Source organism: Halichoeres trimaculatus, unplaced genomic scaffold (genome assembly GCF_033239565.1).
Source record: "Halichoeres trimaculatus isolate MK-OKI-2021-1 unplaced genomic scaffold, fHalTri1.1 fHalTri1_scaffold_19, whole genome shotgun sequence".
NCBI lineage: Eukaryota > Metazoa > Chordata > Actinopteri > Labriformes > Labridae > Halichoeres > Halichoeres trimaculatus.
The window spans coordinates 17,118,523-17,133,847 of NW_027437197.1; the positions used below are offsets into that span (position 1 = coordinate 17,118,523).

The 15,325-nt window shown below is 44.0% G+C and overlaps 1 protein-coding gene across 1 annotated transcript in view; it reads right to left on the reverse strand.

The window, feature by feature from the left end:
• anos1 (anosmin 1) overlaps window positions 1-13,976 on the reverse strand; it is a 45,422-nt gene extending 31,446 nt beyond the window's left edge. Inside the window, exons 1-2 of the mRNA XM_074695569.1 lie at window positions 13,715-13,976; window positions 7,874-7,921 (exon numbers count right to left, since the gene is read on the reverse strand). Coding sequence (XP_074551670.1) covers window positions 7,874-7,921; window positions 13,715-13,906 — 240 coding nt within the window. The 5' untranslated portion in view covers window positions 13,907-13,976. The remainder of the gene's footprint in view (window positions 1-7,873; window positions 7,922-13,714) is intronic.
• Between the last annotated feature and the right edge of the window lie 1,349 nt (window positions 13,977-15,325).

Sequence of the window (15,325 nt, forward strand, 5' to 3'; positions counted from 1 at the left end):
AGATTAAAGATCCCTATTAAGATCTGTTTTCTACCTCTTTGGCCTGAGAAGGAAATATCCTGCAGCATCCTGAGAAATGCAAAAAATGTCACTGTGGTTTTGAATACGTCTAGTCGAAATTATCATCTTAAAGTTTAACAGCACAGACTTCTTCAGCATGAGTAATGACACATTTTCCACTTCTCAGAGTGTTTTACGCACACCGAAAATGTTGCCAGCGTCATAATTCCTCCGCGTTTACAACCAACTAAAACACTGTAGCACTCCAGCTCCTGTGGGGTGAGATGAAACGTATACCGTACAAGACTTTCTGTTTTGTTTCTCAAAGCGGGGCTGGAGAGACGGTGAGTAACCTAGCAGGTGGTGTCACAGACATTCTTTGAGCATCACTTTAATTATTAATTTAAATGCAGTTGAGGGCGCAGACAACAAAGAGGCTAAAAAGGAAGAGCTCGGCAGAAAGTGAGAAGAGAAAGGAGGAGGAGCAGGAGGGGCTGTGCATGAATTATACATTCAGCCCACAATCAGAGGTGCCTGCCTTATTTATGAGCAAAAAGCCCACACAGCTTAGCCAGGATTGTGCTTTGTCTGCTGTGGAATGCAATCGGAGTTCACTTAATAGTTAATGACTCTGAAGTTTCACCCAGACACCCCCCACCCTCCTCCTCCTCCTCCTCCTCCTCCTCCTCTGTGAGGGCTCCTTCTCTTACAGGTCCTTTGGCATCTCATGTTGTGGAAGAGTCAAAATTACAGTGGCTGTAAGTGGAGCCGCAGTTATCACCTACCTCTGAGCTCAGTTTACATTTCATGACAATTAGACTCAACAGGATGTATCCATCATGTGGGGTCAGATTGATGATAAAGAGGCCGGCTCTGACGTGGCCTGGGAAAGCCAAACCCTCTGTGCTGTTCTCTGGAGCTAGATCAGATCTGAACCAAACATGACTTACTGTACTCACTCCATCACTGTGAATACTTCTGCGAGGAAAGATCCAGAGACTCAAACAGTGTCATTTCACTGCCCTCAACACTTAGATTTTAACTGTCAGTGCTGTCTGTGCTGGTAACTAAGTTTGACTTAAAGTAAATCACAGTAATCTGGAACAGAGGTTGTACCAGTTAATCAATTCTGAAGATCTCTTCATGTTAAAACTTTATTCTTGCATGAAGATTTTTATTGCACTCAGTTAAGTCAGCAATGTGAGGTTAATGTGCAGCTGTGTAGCTCTACTAGCACCAAGTTGTGATCCTGCTGGCTACCAGAACAGAGCTCAGCCAACGATAACTTTTGGTTTGGACCCTATGGACCAATTTTCAGAGAGTCTGGGAATCAAACCTCCAATAATCAGATGGAGAAATGATCCATAGCCACCAACATAACATGCTCAGGTGTGTCATCCTCTGGGCTCGTAGCTACCCCCTCTTCCATCAAAACAACCAGGTGCTCGTGCTTATTTCGTTATAGGTAGCCACATTCTTCCTAAGAACCGGTTTTGTTTTCCATCTGCAAGGAGCAAAATTGGAGCCATAACATTGTGTCACCGTAAAACGTCAATATGTCACTGCATAGGTGGCGGTATACCCAAGGACACTTGCCACATAAAGAAGCCCACAAAGTAATAATGGAGGGGCTCAAATTTGAAGCATTGCTGCTTCATTTTGACTTCACTTCAAGTTTTAAAGGAGGAAATGCCAACAATGCTTATGGAAACCCTGCCCCCGGCCCCTGACTTTAGCCGCATTTCCACCAAGCAGTCCGGTTCGGTTCAGTATGGTTTGGCACGGTTTGGTACAGTTAAGCCTGATCCCGTTTGTGTTTCCACAGCAAACTGTGCCCTCTCGTGGTGGGCGGCGTGTAAGCTGGATGCCGAGAGCCCCAGCTGTTAAACAATAGCGTGAAGCCATAGCAGCCCAATACAGTTTACCCAACTGATATATCCAACAAAGATGAAAAACGCAACACAGTAAACAAAGAGCACAGATGGAAGACATGCAGCATTTCGTCCTCTCTGTGATTTTCATGTAACTCTCTGATACAAAGTGCAATCAAGCTTTGTTTCAGAGAAGTCTGTGTGCCGCCAGGAGAAATGCAGCCGCTGTCGGGGTAAGTGACGATTCTTTTGACCAATCAACTGTCTGCAGTATGGTGCTCCACCTCCCGAGAGTGGATCAGTTCAGTCTGGCACCCATATGGAAGGATCCCAAAAAAGTAGGCCGGCTCGTCTCGGTTTTTGGGGATTTGTCCTGGGATAAGTCAGTGGAAACGCCGCAAAATGCACGTTGTGGAAACGCGGCTATAGTCTGTCCTTTGCTCTGGCCCAGCAAAGAGTTGGTGCCTGCCAAGCGCCAGTTCATTAGCACCTGGAACTGGTGCTTTGTCAGTGGAAACACAAAGAACTGGTACTAAATCAGGCACTGGCCTGGAACTAGTACCAGCACCACGTCTGTCAAAAAGGGGTAAAGGAGGAGGAAGTGGTGGTGACAGATTTTGCAGCTGAAGGTAGGTACAGGGGTTTACTAGAGGAAGATGGTGCCAGTGTGTAGTGTTAGAGCTTGTATGTCAGACCAGCGCTGCATAAAACATATTAATTTTCCGTTTTTGTCTGGAGGATACTGGTTACTTCAGTTTGACGAGATTCAAAACAAGATTGAATCAATGTTGCCTTCTCCAGCTCATCCTTTCAGTGGCCGCTCAAGCAGTCTCCATCTTAATCACCATCATCCCAAATGAAACCAGACCTGCAGATTGTGTCTTAATGTAGGCCAACAACATGTAAAACATGACACGCCGTCCAAGGGGAGTAAAGCCACCCTAATCCCAGGCTGCCGTCACATTCCAACACTATCTCCACTTGTTTATTTGAGTCTCTGAAACACTTGAAATTCACTAATCCTACTTGGCCTCCTCAGCCTCCACTAACAGCTCCTCCTCAGGTCATCTCTGCAGCTTCCACTTGAGGCGCACATGCACAGGAATAATGCGAAGCCTCATTAGCTGCGTCATAACTTGTTCAATCTGCTTAACGTGATGATTGATTTCTCTTTTATATGGATTTCAAAAGCGGAGAACAAAGAGTTCACAAAGGGAGGGCAGATCTGGGCAGGAAGAGTTTTGGGTTTGTCAGAAAACAAACAGAAGAGCCAGGAGAAGGAGGCGCTTTATATCTGAAGCACTGTGCAGTCTGGAAATCCAAAGTATATCACTCTGCTGGGGGATAAGTCTCTGAGTCAAAGGTTGAAAAAGCTGTCTATCACCGAGTCTTTGACACACAAACATCCTGAAACTGTCACACACAATCTGTGGGATTTATCTGCAGCAGCTTTGACGGAAGCTGGAATAAATTGATAAGCCCGCTCCACTAAGTACATCAGCTTTAAGATTCTTACATCCTAATCTTCCTGCAGTCTATGCCACTCTTGGCACATCTACTTCAGTCGCCATATTTCTACATGAATCACGCAGAATCATTTCCTACTTCAGCATCCTTCAACAAGTCGATACAGGAAAGTTGTGTTTGCAATATTCAGCGAATGCATCCACAGATTGGGAATAAACACTCAGATGACAGCAGATTGTGTCTGTGTGACCGGTCATTATTGCTCAAAGAGGATTTCACAGCTGCTTTAATTACATTAATCCTCCGCCAGAATCAAATCTCCTCTGACAGTGAGAACATGAGGAATCCAGCGATCTGTGAAAGGTTGATATCTTGGAAAACAAATGTCTGGAAATCAAAGACCCCCCATGCTCCGTTGGATCAATAAAAACACAGTTAGGTATGAGACAGTGAGGGGTTTTCTCCATGTGAAGGATTTCCTGGAGCGCTCATCACTCAGAGCGGCGTTCAGACAGATGTGAACTTTCACTACGGCACATCCACAGCCTCCTCTTCCCCTCTCTTTCTCTTTCTCTTTCTGCGGCCACGTCTTTGCTTTTTCTGCTGTGGGGGGTTTTCATTCTCTGCCACCCACCATGTGAATAATGAGCTCTACAGATAGCAGCCAATGAAGCGACCCCCCCTTTAGCCAATGAAACTTAACAACCATGTCCAGATCAGGTCCTTCCTGCTGGGACTGACCAGCTCCTGCTTCACACTCCGCCGCCACCCACACACACACACACACCCACACACACACTGCCTCAAAGAAAGTTCAGGGATGTCTCTTCGCATGATTTCCTTGAAATTCCTCGACAAACGTATGAAATTAAATCAATCAAACCCTAAAGGACGGACTGTTTCTCAGTCGACCCAGACATGTGCTCACTTGACGGATTGCTTTCCAGTCCGGTTTTGCTTTGAGGTGTCGGGGCCGGTAATGTGGCTCACACAGAGGAGGTGAGACCAGCGTCTGGCCTCAACATGACCAAAAGGTGCTTTGAAGTCCGTCTAACAATCCCAGCCATAAACTGCCAACCAGCGCCCACTTTATCACGTCTTTTCAGAGCGCCTCGTAATATACTACCAGCGATGACCACACAAAAGACTTGTAAACTGCATTGACACACTCGCAAAGCTCCAAGAGAGAGTGATTTGTTCAAAGTATGTGCTTTTATAGTCTGGAAAATGAGGCTGCCTATTTATTAAACATTAAAGGTTCAAGTGACCCAGAAAGAAGATCAACCGGTGGGAAGTTGGGCTGTTTTATTTTGGCGTGAGAAAATGTGGGGGTTGGTAGGATGGGCTTTGAAAGACACTTTTGAATGAGACATAGTCGCATTCCAGTGATTGTTCATTCAGCTCCAAAGCCTCAAACATGTGAAGACGAAAGGAGCATGTAATCCAACTTCTTCTTCTTCTCCAGCTGGAGGACGCAGATCGGGGTGTGATTGGTAGAAAAAGAGGCACCTGGGATTTGAAAGACATCACGACTCAAATGGCGGCCAGACAATGTTAGCATGCTCTGAAATGTACACATTCAAGCCAGAAGACTCAGTAACCACAGAGAGGTTGGTCCCAGTGAAGGGAGAAGTACGCTGATTTTTAAAAATGACCAGAACACTCTGTGTTTTAAAGAAAATATGACACTCTCACCCTCGAGGATTTATACACGATGGCCTCAGTCCAATGACTCACAGGCCAACTTATCCAGGCATAATGCACATGTCCTTTCTTCCCTCCACCCCCAAAGAGAAGTTTGAGTAATGAAGCACGCTGCCTTGTTTCAGCCCGACATTTAGCTGCCTTTAAGTCAATCCTAGCATTTGATTTGGAGCCTGGATCACACCCATGGGGAAAAGCAAACCCGTTGCTAATATCAGCCCCGCTCTGAATGTGGAAAGCTCCTTGGCTGGCTCGGCTGCGCTCCTTCTCTCACACACACATTCACACACAAAATCTATTTTCTCTGCTGCGGCAGAAAAAGAAGAACACCCTGGAGTTTAGAAAACTTTCAGGGAGCGGATCCAAACTTCTCAGGCTCTAACAGTAGGGAAGCAAAATGACAAAAGCTCATAGAAATGCTGCTGTTGTCTGTTCCCTCGGCGTCCCCCAGCTGAATGTCTGCTGGTCCACTGTTATGGCATTATAATGACTCCCCAGCTCTCCAAATGCCACCTCGCTCCGCTCTGCAGAGAGGGCAAGCAGGTTAATTACCATCACAATGGGGACACTGAAAGCTGGGCTGACTCTGGTCATTGCAGACGCAATGACCGGGTTGACTTTCTCATTGCAAATGGCAACAGGAGGCTTTGATTTCTGAAAATGCAGACAGATGGACGAGGTCACAGCATCTTTGTCTAAATTATTAGGCAGACCGTCCTCGCATTTTCCCTCACAGTCAGGGGGCTGGGAGGCTCTTTACCAGAGCTCTGGGTGGACAGGCCTTCTGCCCTCACACACTCCCCAGGAGCCACTGCCTTTGTCTCTCTGTTTGAGTGTGAGCTGTTGATGAAGTGAAGAGGCTAATCAGCGGCTGTAGAGCCATTCACGGGGAGCCACTGTACAGCATGGTGCGATTGTTAGAGCGGCCACAATAGCCCTGTGTTTTGACACTCTGCAAACAGGTCTCAAGTGTGTGTGCTGGAGTCATTCACGGGGATGTGAAGTGTGTGGATGTTTGCTTCCAAAATATTGACTTCTGCCCACAAATGAGACCTCGGCAGCGTCCCCTTAGAGGCGCTGTGAATGGCTCAACTAAAACCTAGGATACAATTAAGTTAATTAAATTCAAAGAGCTCTTGACTGACAGACTGGCCCAGCACCACCGTTACACAGCGGCAACACAAACATATCATTATTTTTAAGGGCTTACATCAAATCCAGCCACATTTATTTACAGCTTACAAGCCGGATAAAGAAGTGTTAAGTGACATGCTTGTTATAGCGAGGAGAACAAGAAGTCCATTGCAAAGTTTTTGGACATTTGAAGAGTTTCAGCTGGTTGATTATGGGAACAGTATGCTGGGATCAGACTCACAGCCAGCAAAAAGTCTTTTCTAAAACATAAAACTCTGCTGAAAGACCGGAGGGCGAGTGGAGCCAAAAGGCAATGTTGGCCATCACAGTGGAAAGGAGAGAACAAGTTTTAGAGCTTTATGGGGGGAAAACAAAGCGGGGTTGCCTTATTTAGAGCCTCTAATGCACTTTAAACTTGTCAGAGGAGATTTATCAGAGCTTGGATGACATATTTCCAATCGGAATCTTAGTTGTAGTGATGATGAGATGAGCTGTGAGCGGATTTTGTTTTGCTTCAAGATGCTTCAAAAACCACATGTAGGACTTAAACTCAACCGCTAAGAATGATCAAAAGGATTAGGACGCACTCAGTAATGTGACGAATCAACATGTTGTGAATAACCGCCACGCAGGAGAGAGGAAATAACCCATACTTATGCAGATGTGACAGAAAGCACGGAGCACAATAGCTCCGCTGTATCCCAGGCAGATGCAAATTGCCAAGGAAACAATTTGAAATTCAAAGAGGGAGTTTAGAAATCAAACACACGAGTTATTTTGTTGAAGCAGTTGATACAAGACACTGATTGTGATTAATTTGTACACCCGAATGTGAGGCTGTGTTAAGTACGCACGAGGAAAAAACGCAACCGTTCTTCTCCGAATTTCCAATTAATCATTTCAGTGCTGCGATTGGCTCAATTTGTCAACATGAGCACTAAAGTCTGTTCATTCTAAAGGGAGAAAACCACAAACACACAGCTGATTTGTCAAACCTGGATGACAGGATTCTCTGTGATGAATTTGTTTTGTCTGCGTCCTATTTTGAGCCCTTAAGGGCTAAAAGGATTGAATCCTGCTTTCACGGTCTGTATTTGAGGAAATGAGAGCTTCTGACAGCTACAGAGAGCATTGCTCACATTTCTTCTCATGACCTGGCTCCTCCAGCGTATCATCCTTCTTATTCGAGCTCCTCTCTGTCTACAGTCCATACAGCACCTCTCTGAGGGTCTTGTCAGCAGCTCCAGGAGGGTCAGATAGACTATGTCAGCGCCATCTTTTCAGGGCAGCTGTCGACACCAGCTTTGAATCAACCGTGGTTAGGACAGAGCACAAGAAACACAAACAAGCCCTGAGGGAGACGTACTGAATTGCATTCGAGTGAAATTCCAAATGACAAGAAGAGGAAAACATGTTTTGCTTTTCATAAATCAACAGACGTTTAACCTTTTGCAAATTGCATTTCATTATATCTCATTTACAAATGAGTTTCATAAAAGCAGAAGCAATCTATTATGAAGATGAAAGAAAAGCTTTTTGTCTTCTTCGTCTACATCAAATGCTTTCACAAAGATTCCTGCAGGCATGACAAAACAAGTCCTGTCGTGACTCGTGCACTTTATGTTAGATTAGCCGCTGATAATGAGGCATGTATGTGGCGTGCGTCTCAGACATGATAGATTATGAAAACACGTTACCTTGGAGCACTGCTTGTGATTCTGGCACCACACCAAGGATCCATTATTCTGTAAAAAGAGAGGAGAAAAACACCATTATCGATCAGAGGAGCACCAATCAGTTTGTCAAATGGATACAGAGACAACATCTCGGCCTTTTTGAGGAGAGAAAGTGCTGATCCGGAGCCTACTTCGTGTGCTGAGTGCGTGTAACCCAAGCTGGAAGAGGGGTCACCAGCACCAGGGCCGGGGCAAACCTCTGGTCAGTTTCAGCCGCACATGGTGACCTCAGCTCTTTCTGACGTCTTGTTTGATCTTTCAACACACGTCCCCAAGGTCACCGAGGCGGGAACTGATGTCAGCACTCCTGTGCAGACTGCAGATACTGCCAATTTCCTCTAATTGCTGGGGAAGTGCCACCTTCTGTGATCCAACGAGGCAAACATTTGGTCCCAGTGGTGCCGTGTATTTCCAAACCCTCTGTGTGTAAATATGGAGCGAAGGACCGGTGGGGTAAATGGCTTGTGCAAGTGGTCATTTCCTGAATCCTAATAGGGCGACGAATTATGCTGTCGTTCTCTGCAAACATAATTGTGTTTGGGAGGCGAGTGCAAGGCTAGTGCTTTAGAATAAATGACAAGTTGATAAACATTAAAGAGCTGCTATCACCTAATGTGATGTGCATACTAAGCAAGGGCACTCAGGTCAATACTTTAAACCTGTGACAACAAAACTCATGGACACCTGCAGATGGAAAACAAGTTGGAGATTTTGAGACTTCATTTTTTAGTTGCACTGAAATGAAATTGCAGGAAGTGATCATCTAATCGCAAAATTCACTCCTCTTAAGGCTCATTTTTGGTCTCCTCCAACTCCTCAGTGAGCAGATAGGGAAACAGGCTAAAAGCAGAACAATGAGGATGATTTTATAATTTTCCTTACATGCATGAAGCGAAATTACCAAAAGTAGTAGTTTCTGCTCAATTTAAGGTTCTTTGTGCAAATTGACTACTTATTGTAGCTCGTTTTTGGTCACCTCCAACTCCTTAGTGAAATACCTCACTCTTCAACAGTTGGCTTTCAGTTAGCTTACTTCTTTGTCTTTTACTTTATATGATGTAACATGTTGCAATCACAACTTTTAGGCTTTAAACAGCCTGAAACAGCACTATGGAAGTCAGGACTGAAACACAAAAAGCTATTTTAAGGCTACAAAGTCAGGTGATTACTCAAATAGATTTGGCACTACAAGTTAAATCTGATACTAAAAAATCATTACATCCACACATCTTCATAAATAACAAATTAGAGGTTTCTTACTGAGTTAATGAACTCATTTTAGTCAATGACCTGAATCCGAGCCTCTCTTTTGGATGTCCCTGCGCTTCCTAATGAAAGCAATGAAACATAGGATCCAGCCAAACTTTAGGGGTCTGAAGGCAAAAAAGTCTGTTTAAGTTCAATGTCAAGTTCAAAGCCTTTTCCCACCATGTAATCCAGAAGAAATTTCCCATGAGACCTTGGGAAAGAACTTATCATTAAAGGGTTTAATTTGACATCCAGTACCAGTGAGTGCTTTGCTTTTAGTGTCAAGGATAATGGTCCAATGGCTTCAAAGGAATCCATGATTGTTTGGTCATGTCTTAGGAGAATCACCTCAACGTACAAAAAAAGTGCAGATAAGGATGAAAAATACATCAGAGTGGGCGCCGAGGAGACTTAGAGTTGTTTCATTTGGTACCAAATGAAAGTGGAAATGAGCGCTGAGTTGGCTGAGGACCTGAATGAGCATCAGAACGTTGTCTGACCTTTTTTGGGTAATAGAAACCTTCTTTGCTTTTGGCCAAAATTTGATTAAAATATGATTTTATCCTCTTGGGTACATCAAGCTGTACTGTATCAAATGATTAAAACCCTTTCAGTGCATGCTTAGTGACTTTTAAAATATCCGACCAAGCCAAAGCCTGCGCTGTTGACACACTGTAAATAAAACCTTGACATTTACACTGGCAGCCATCTTCATGGGGTAATTTATACAGATTGTCACAACTCTAGACCGTGTCCTAAATCATCAATCCTGTTTTTTTTGACACCTTTCTTCACCCATCCATCATCAGCGACAGGGCCGGATCCACAAGGAGCTAATTTTGCTGTGTGACAGCATCCCTGCAGCAGAGACGCTCAGCAGGATGTTGCCCCAGCTGTCCAGGCCTGACCCCACCATGTCAGGGACCAACGGGGGAATAATTATAGGTCAGGACTTCATCCCTCTGACTCACCGTGACATTCCTCTGCAGGCTGAACATAATGCAGTGCTGAGGACTGTCAAGGACTCGGTTGAATGAACGCTTTCCAGATATCTTCCTGTGTGACCCAGGTCGAGGAGGACGGGACCAGACAGCGGCGTTGGAGTGAGCGGCGGAGGTGAAGTCGCTGCTTTTGTTGGGAGTCGTGTAAACAGGGGGTTTATCACACAGATACATTATGGCTGTTGTCAGCTGAGAAGGCAGAGCAGGTGGCCGGGGGCGTGTTGTATTGTCTAGACAACTGAGAGGAACACGGACAAAACCCCTTTTATCTCCGAGGATAGCGTTCCACCTTTTGAAAGTGGGAATCTTTTGTTTCCTGCGAGGCTCTGATTTGGATAAAATAGATCTCAGTTTACACAAGTGAGCGGATTTTCTGCTGTATTCAGTCTGCTCTGCATGATTTTCAGCATCAAACTCCTGCTGCTGCTTTGAGACCTTACATTTGTGAACAGGATGCAGTACTTCAAAGGACAGACGGGTGTCTCTGTGTGTCCTTTAACAGCCAAGAGGTCCTCAGGCTACACCAAAATAACTGATCCTTAAAGGGTGAACATGCAGCGCTATAATAAAGAGCCTGAAGATTTAGGCTCTGACTTGAGTGGGTGCGACTGTGTGGTCATCCTGCTCATTAATAATTCACTTTTTATGAATTATTTGACAGGCGCTCTGAAAGTGAGCTAATGTGCTCCACTGGTATCCAATGTTAACATAAAAGGGTGTTCCACAGATCTCAAACAGCGTCGCTGTAAAGTTGTCCCCACTTAGGAATGAAGGCTATTTGTCAAGGTAGCTAAAAGGGTGTAGCAGCAGAGGAAGGCTGTGATTTTACAGACAGGACTGTCATGGTTTAAAAGCATTTACAGGGAGGTGAGGCCAAGCTACATAGACCCCTATTCATCTGCTGTCTTCACTAATGAAAAACTCCACACATGAGACGAGCGCTGGCTGCGGTTTGATTCCACCGCAGGTTATTTAATATCAAAGGCGAAAACAAGGGGGACACGGAAAAACTACTTTCCAATGTTTTTTCTTCCCCTCGCTCGGAGCACAAATCTCTCAGTTAAGATGCTCAGACGTTGCAGCACAGCACATTAGAAATGAATGAGTGGATTTAAAAATGTTGAGTTTTTATTGCTTTGACTGTAATAACAAGACCTCATGGACACACCTTGTTTTTGGCTTCACACGTCTCCACATAAATAATCCACTACAAGACTGATGCTTTCAGACTACATGATTGCACAGGGGTCCCAGCTCGCTCTTAATATTTCAGAGTGTCCGAAGCTAATATTTACGGCTGGGTGTTGCCCTCTGTCTATCGAAGAGGGGTGACAAGTCCCCCAAATGTGGAGTAAAATGTCAATAAATCTGTATTTGGAAATACTATTGCGACAATAAATCCACAGCTGTAATAAATCTGACAACTAATAAACTGCCCTTGGGTTTCCCAACTCTGCGACTCTGTGCTTCTTTCCATTTCACACTCTTTCATAATTGCGTCAATTAGAACAAAATCCCTGATTTGTCTTCTTGATTCAGCCACTTGAAAGGAAAAGACGCGTGGGTGTTCACAACATCTGCAAGTGCTAAGTTCTTCAGTGTTCACACAATGATCATATTAAAGCTGATATGAAAAACAGGGTCTCTAATTCCAGCTGTCGAACATATTAAGAGGACGGTTTCTCTTGTTGGGTAACCAAAATAAGTAATGGTCCATATAGATTACGAGATATTAAGTAGACACAGTAAAAAGTTTTTAAAAAGTCACATCCAAGCAGTTCTTTCTGGCTCTCTTGGCTTTTTCTATCAAGTATTAAATGACCCCTGAAGGATGTCCGAGTTGAATTAAGAGGTCTGTCGTCTCAATCATCGGAGCGGAGCGCGGAGCTGTAATAAGATCTGGCAGAGGAAGCAGATCCACCTGTAGGTTGTGCTGAGTGAGCATGCTCCAGTGTTGTGGCAACAGCACATTAGAGCTTATCACATTTAGCACAATTGGGCACCGGCGTTTAGCAGGAAGGTGACCTCTGCTGAGCACAGGATCGGTAGCTCAGTGTATATCCTCTGCATGCCTATGAGGTGTGATGCTGGCATTTATTGGCAGGGCCAGGGGGTAGAGGGCAGGGAGGAGGAGGGGGGAGGGTGGGGGCCATATGTTTTTGCAGCTGACCAGACCCCCCATTTTCACATGAAAGGGCTGTGCATAAGACACTCCTCGCAGATTGTCAACAATTGCCTTTTCTATTCTTGGACGTGCGCACACACTCGAGCAACCTTTGCTTATCACCAGCCACAAAAATGCTTTTCTCTTTGGACAAACACCTCCCCTCGCTGAGAGCCAGGCAGCCTCAGACTCTCAGGCTCTGCACTCAATTATATCCACTATCAGCAGTATATTAAAGGTGAGACCTCCATCACTTACCAGACATCTCAGTCAGCTCGTGATTTATTCAAATCCCAAAGTTTGTAATATTCTGCTTCAATCTCTTGAACAAAGCCTTGACTCAACACCATTCTTAATCTGCATGCACAGTGCTGCTATTATCTGTTTAATGCAGCTAACAGCATCAATCCCCTCAACCAAGATGTTCATTCACTTTAGAAAAATACCTTCAATTAACCACAAAAGGTGCATTTAGAACAGATCAATAAGTGCTTTCAAAGGAAAGTTAATTGTTGACGACTCAACAAGGAATGCCCTCTGCTGATTAATTATACCCAATTACAAATTTAACTTGCCTCACAGTGTTTCCAAACAATTAGGGATTCATTAATGCACCTTTGGGAGAAGACAAGCCTTGCAAATGCAAATGAAGTGAGTCTAAAGGCGGTCACCAGATAGATAGCTGGTGAAAGGGAGCAAAGGGGAGAAGGATCAGTGACCAGAGCCTTTTTATTCAGGAGTCCTGGGAGGGGAACAGGGTGTCCAGTGGAGGGTGAAAAACAACTTCTGACACCACATACCAAATCAAAAGAGGGATACGGCTAATTTATAGTCAGCTTACAGCTGCAGCATGCAACATGTTTTTGGGGACTGGTCTGCTTTTTTCCTTTGAAGAGAATAAGGATGCATTCATAAAAAAAACAGGCAGCAGAAAAATAACAGTGTTAAAGCTCTTCTCCTTTATGCTAGAAGGAGTATCTTATTTCTTAGTGTGGCAAATGATGAATGGAAATTGGCTCCACTAACAGACATCCTGAACCTCCTGGAGTGTTACAGAAATCTACACATCTAGCAACTAGACAGGGTGACAACTTTGCAAGCAACTCAAGCCATCACATAGGTGTCTGTATCTGCAACTGGTGTTTTCATTTTTCTCCAGTATTCATGTCAGAGATCATTTCCTCCAGAAAACAGAACTGAGAAAGTAATTCAGCTCCACTGGTGATCTGCTGCTGTCTCCTTACAATGGAGAAACAGGTTTGACTCATGAAGGAAGAATCGTCTCCCCAACATGTGTATTCACTGTCGCTTGGAAGCAGCGTTTATTTCTCAATTTTCAGCACATTTCCAGAACTTTCCGAGTGATGGACCACATGCCCTCTCCCCTACCTGTGAGTGCTTGAAGAAAGCAGAGATGCGAGTGATGTGCAGACTGAGGCATCTCGAGGCGCATCTCGCTCGGTAAATACTGGCAGTGAAGAAAGAGTCGTCCTGCTTCCTCGCGGACACACTCCCCGGGCTCGTTAACGCGATAATCCACAAACACAGGCTCACACACACATTCAGGCTCCTGGAAAACATGGTCCCGCGGTTGTGTATTTAATCCCTCCACGGACCGGACAATACTGCGTGCAGGCTCCGCCGGAGAAACTAAAGAAACTTCAATTATACACTGGGGAGGAGTCACGGGCTCACGTGCGCTGCGATTGGACGGTGGCGCGGTGACTGACAGGCACGAGGAGCGTTGAAGCAGGTATAAACTGCAGCATGGTCCTGCTCCCTGCATTAAACAGGAGACGGTTTACAGAGAGCACTTTTTGATGCATCTTAACTTGTGACAAAACCATGATTCTTTTTTGATTCTCATTATTATTATTTTTAATCTTTCTTCTTATCTTGTTCTAGTGTGCATGGTCAAAATCCTTCTTTTTTTCTAAATTTCTATTTTTTATTTTTATTTTTATTAGTTCCTAAGTATCATCTTTTAAATATTTTGATTACTGCATTTTTGTACTTGGTTGTTGTGAGCTCCTGTGACACAACAGTTTCCCAAATGGGGGATCAATGAAGGATATTTTATTCTATACTACTGATGGATGAAGCTGCTGTGTCCACAGAAATAGTCACACTGTCATTTTATTAATCACATTTAAGTCTTAACCCAGATCCATAAAGTCAATAAAATACTCATTTATGTTCAGTAATTAAGAAATGGGCTTGCTGTCTGCTCTCATACTTGTATTCTGGGTCATTATGGTTTTGCATTTGTCTACTTCCTGGTTATTTTAGTCTCTTTCAGTGTTCACTGACAATTACATTCTATTTTATTTAATTATATTCAACTTTAAAACTTTATTACATACAAGATCTAACTTAAATGCATAGTAATATTACACAAAACAGAGATATATCTACAAAAGCACAATGAAATATCTATCTTTCTTGCAGTTACACAGTCTTAATTAAAGATAAGCTGCTATGATAAGTTTGTCCACATCTGGAAAGTCTGAGAGCTCAAAATAAAGCCATAGTATCCTGGCTTTCACTTCTACAGAACAACTATCACACATTTCCCATTAAACACCCAACTACACCTGATTAATTCCCACACTGAATCAGGTGAATAATGCTGCACAGGGGTTAAATAAAAAAATGAAAATGTAATGATGAGTTAAGCAGTGAATCCAACACATCATTCATTCTGTGCAAAAAAAAAAAAACATGTCGTAATTTGTTTGCGTCCCTTATTTCCGTCACATGTTTTTGGCGGTGGCCAGCTTCACTCTTCATAAAAGGCTCTAACAATACACCCAACCATTACACACAAAAGCTATGTACACACCTGCCTTTTAAAAGAAGCAGAAGGGTTAGACCTACTGCCATCTACTGATGACACAACTCCTCAGAAATGCGGAGAAGCCAGGTCCTCTGTATCAAACTCTCACATATGGCCTGGGTGCAGCTTGCCAACATCCCAGGGAAGCCCTCTCTCCATTCAGT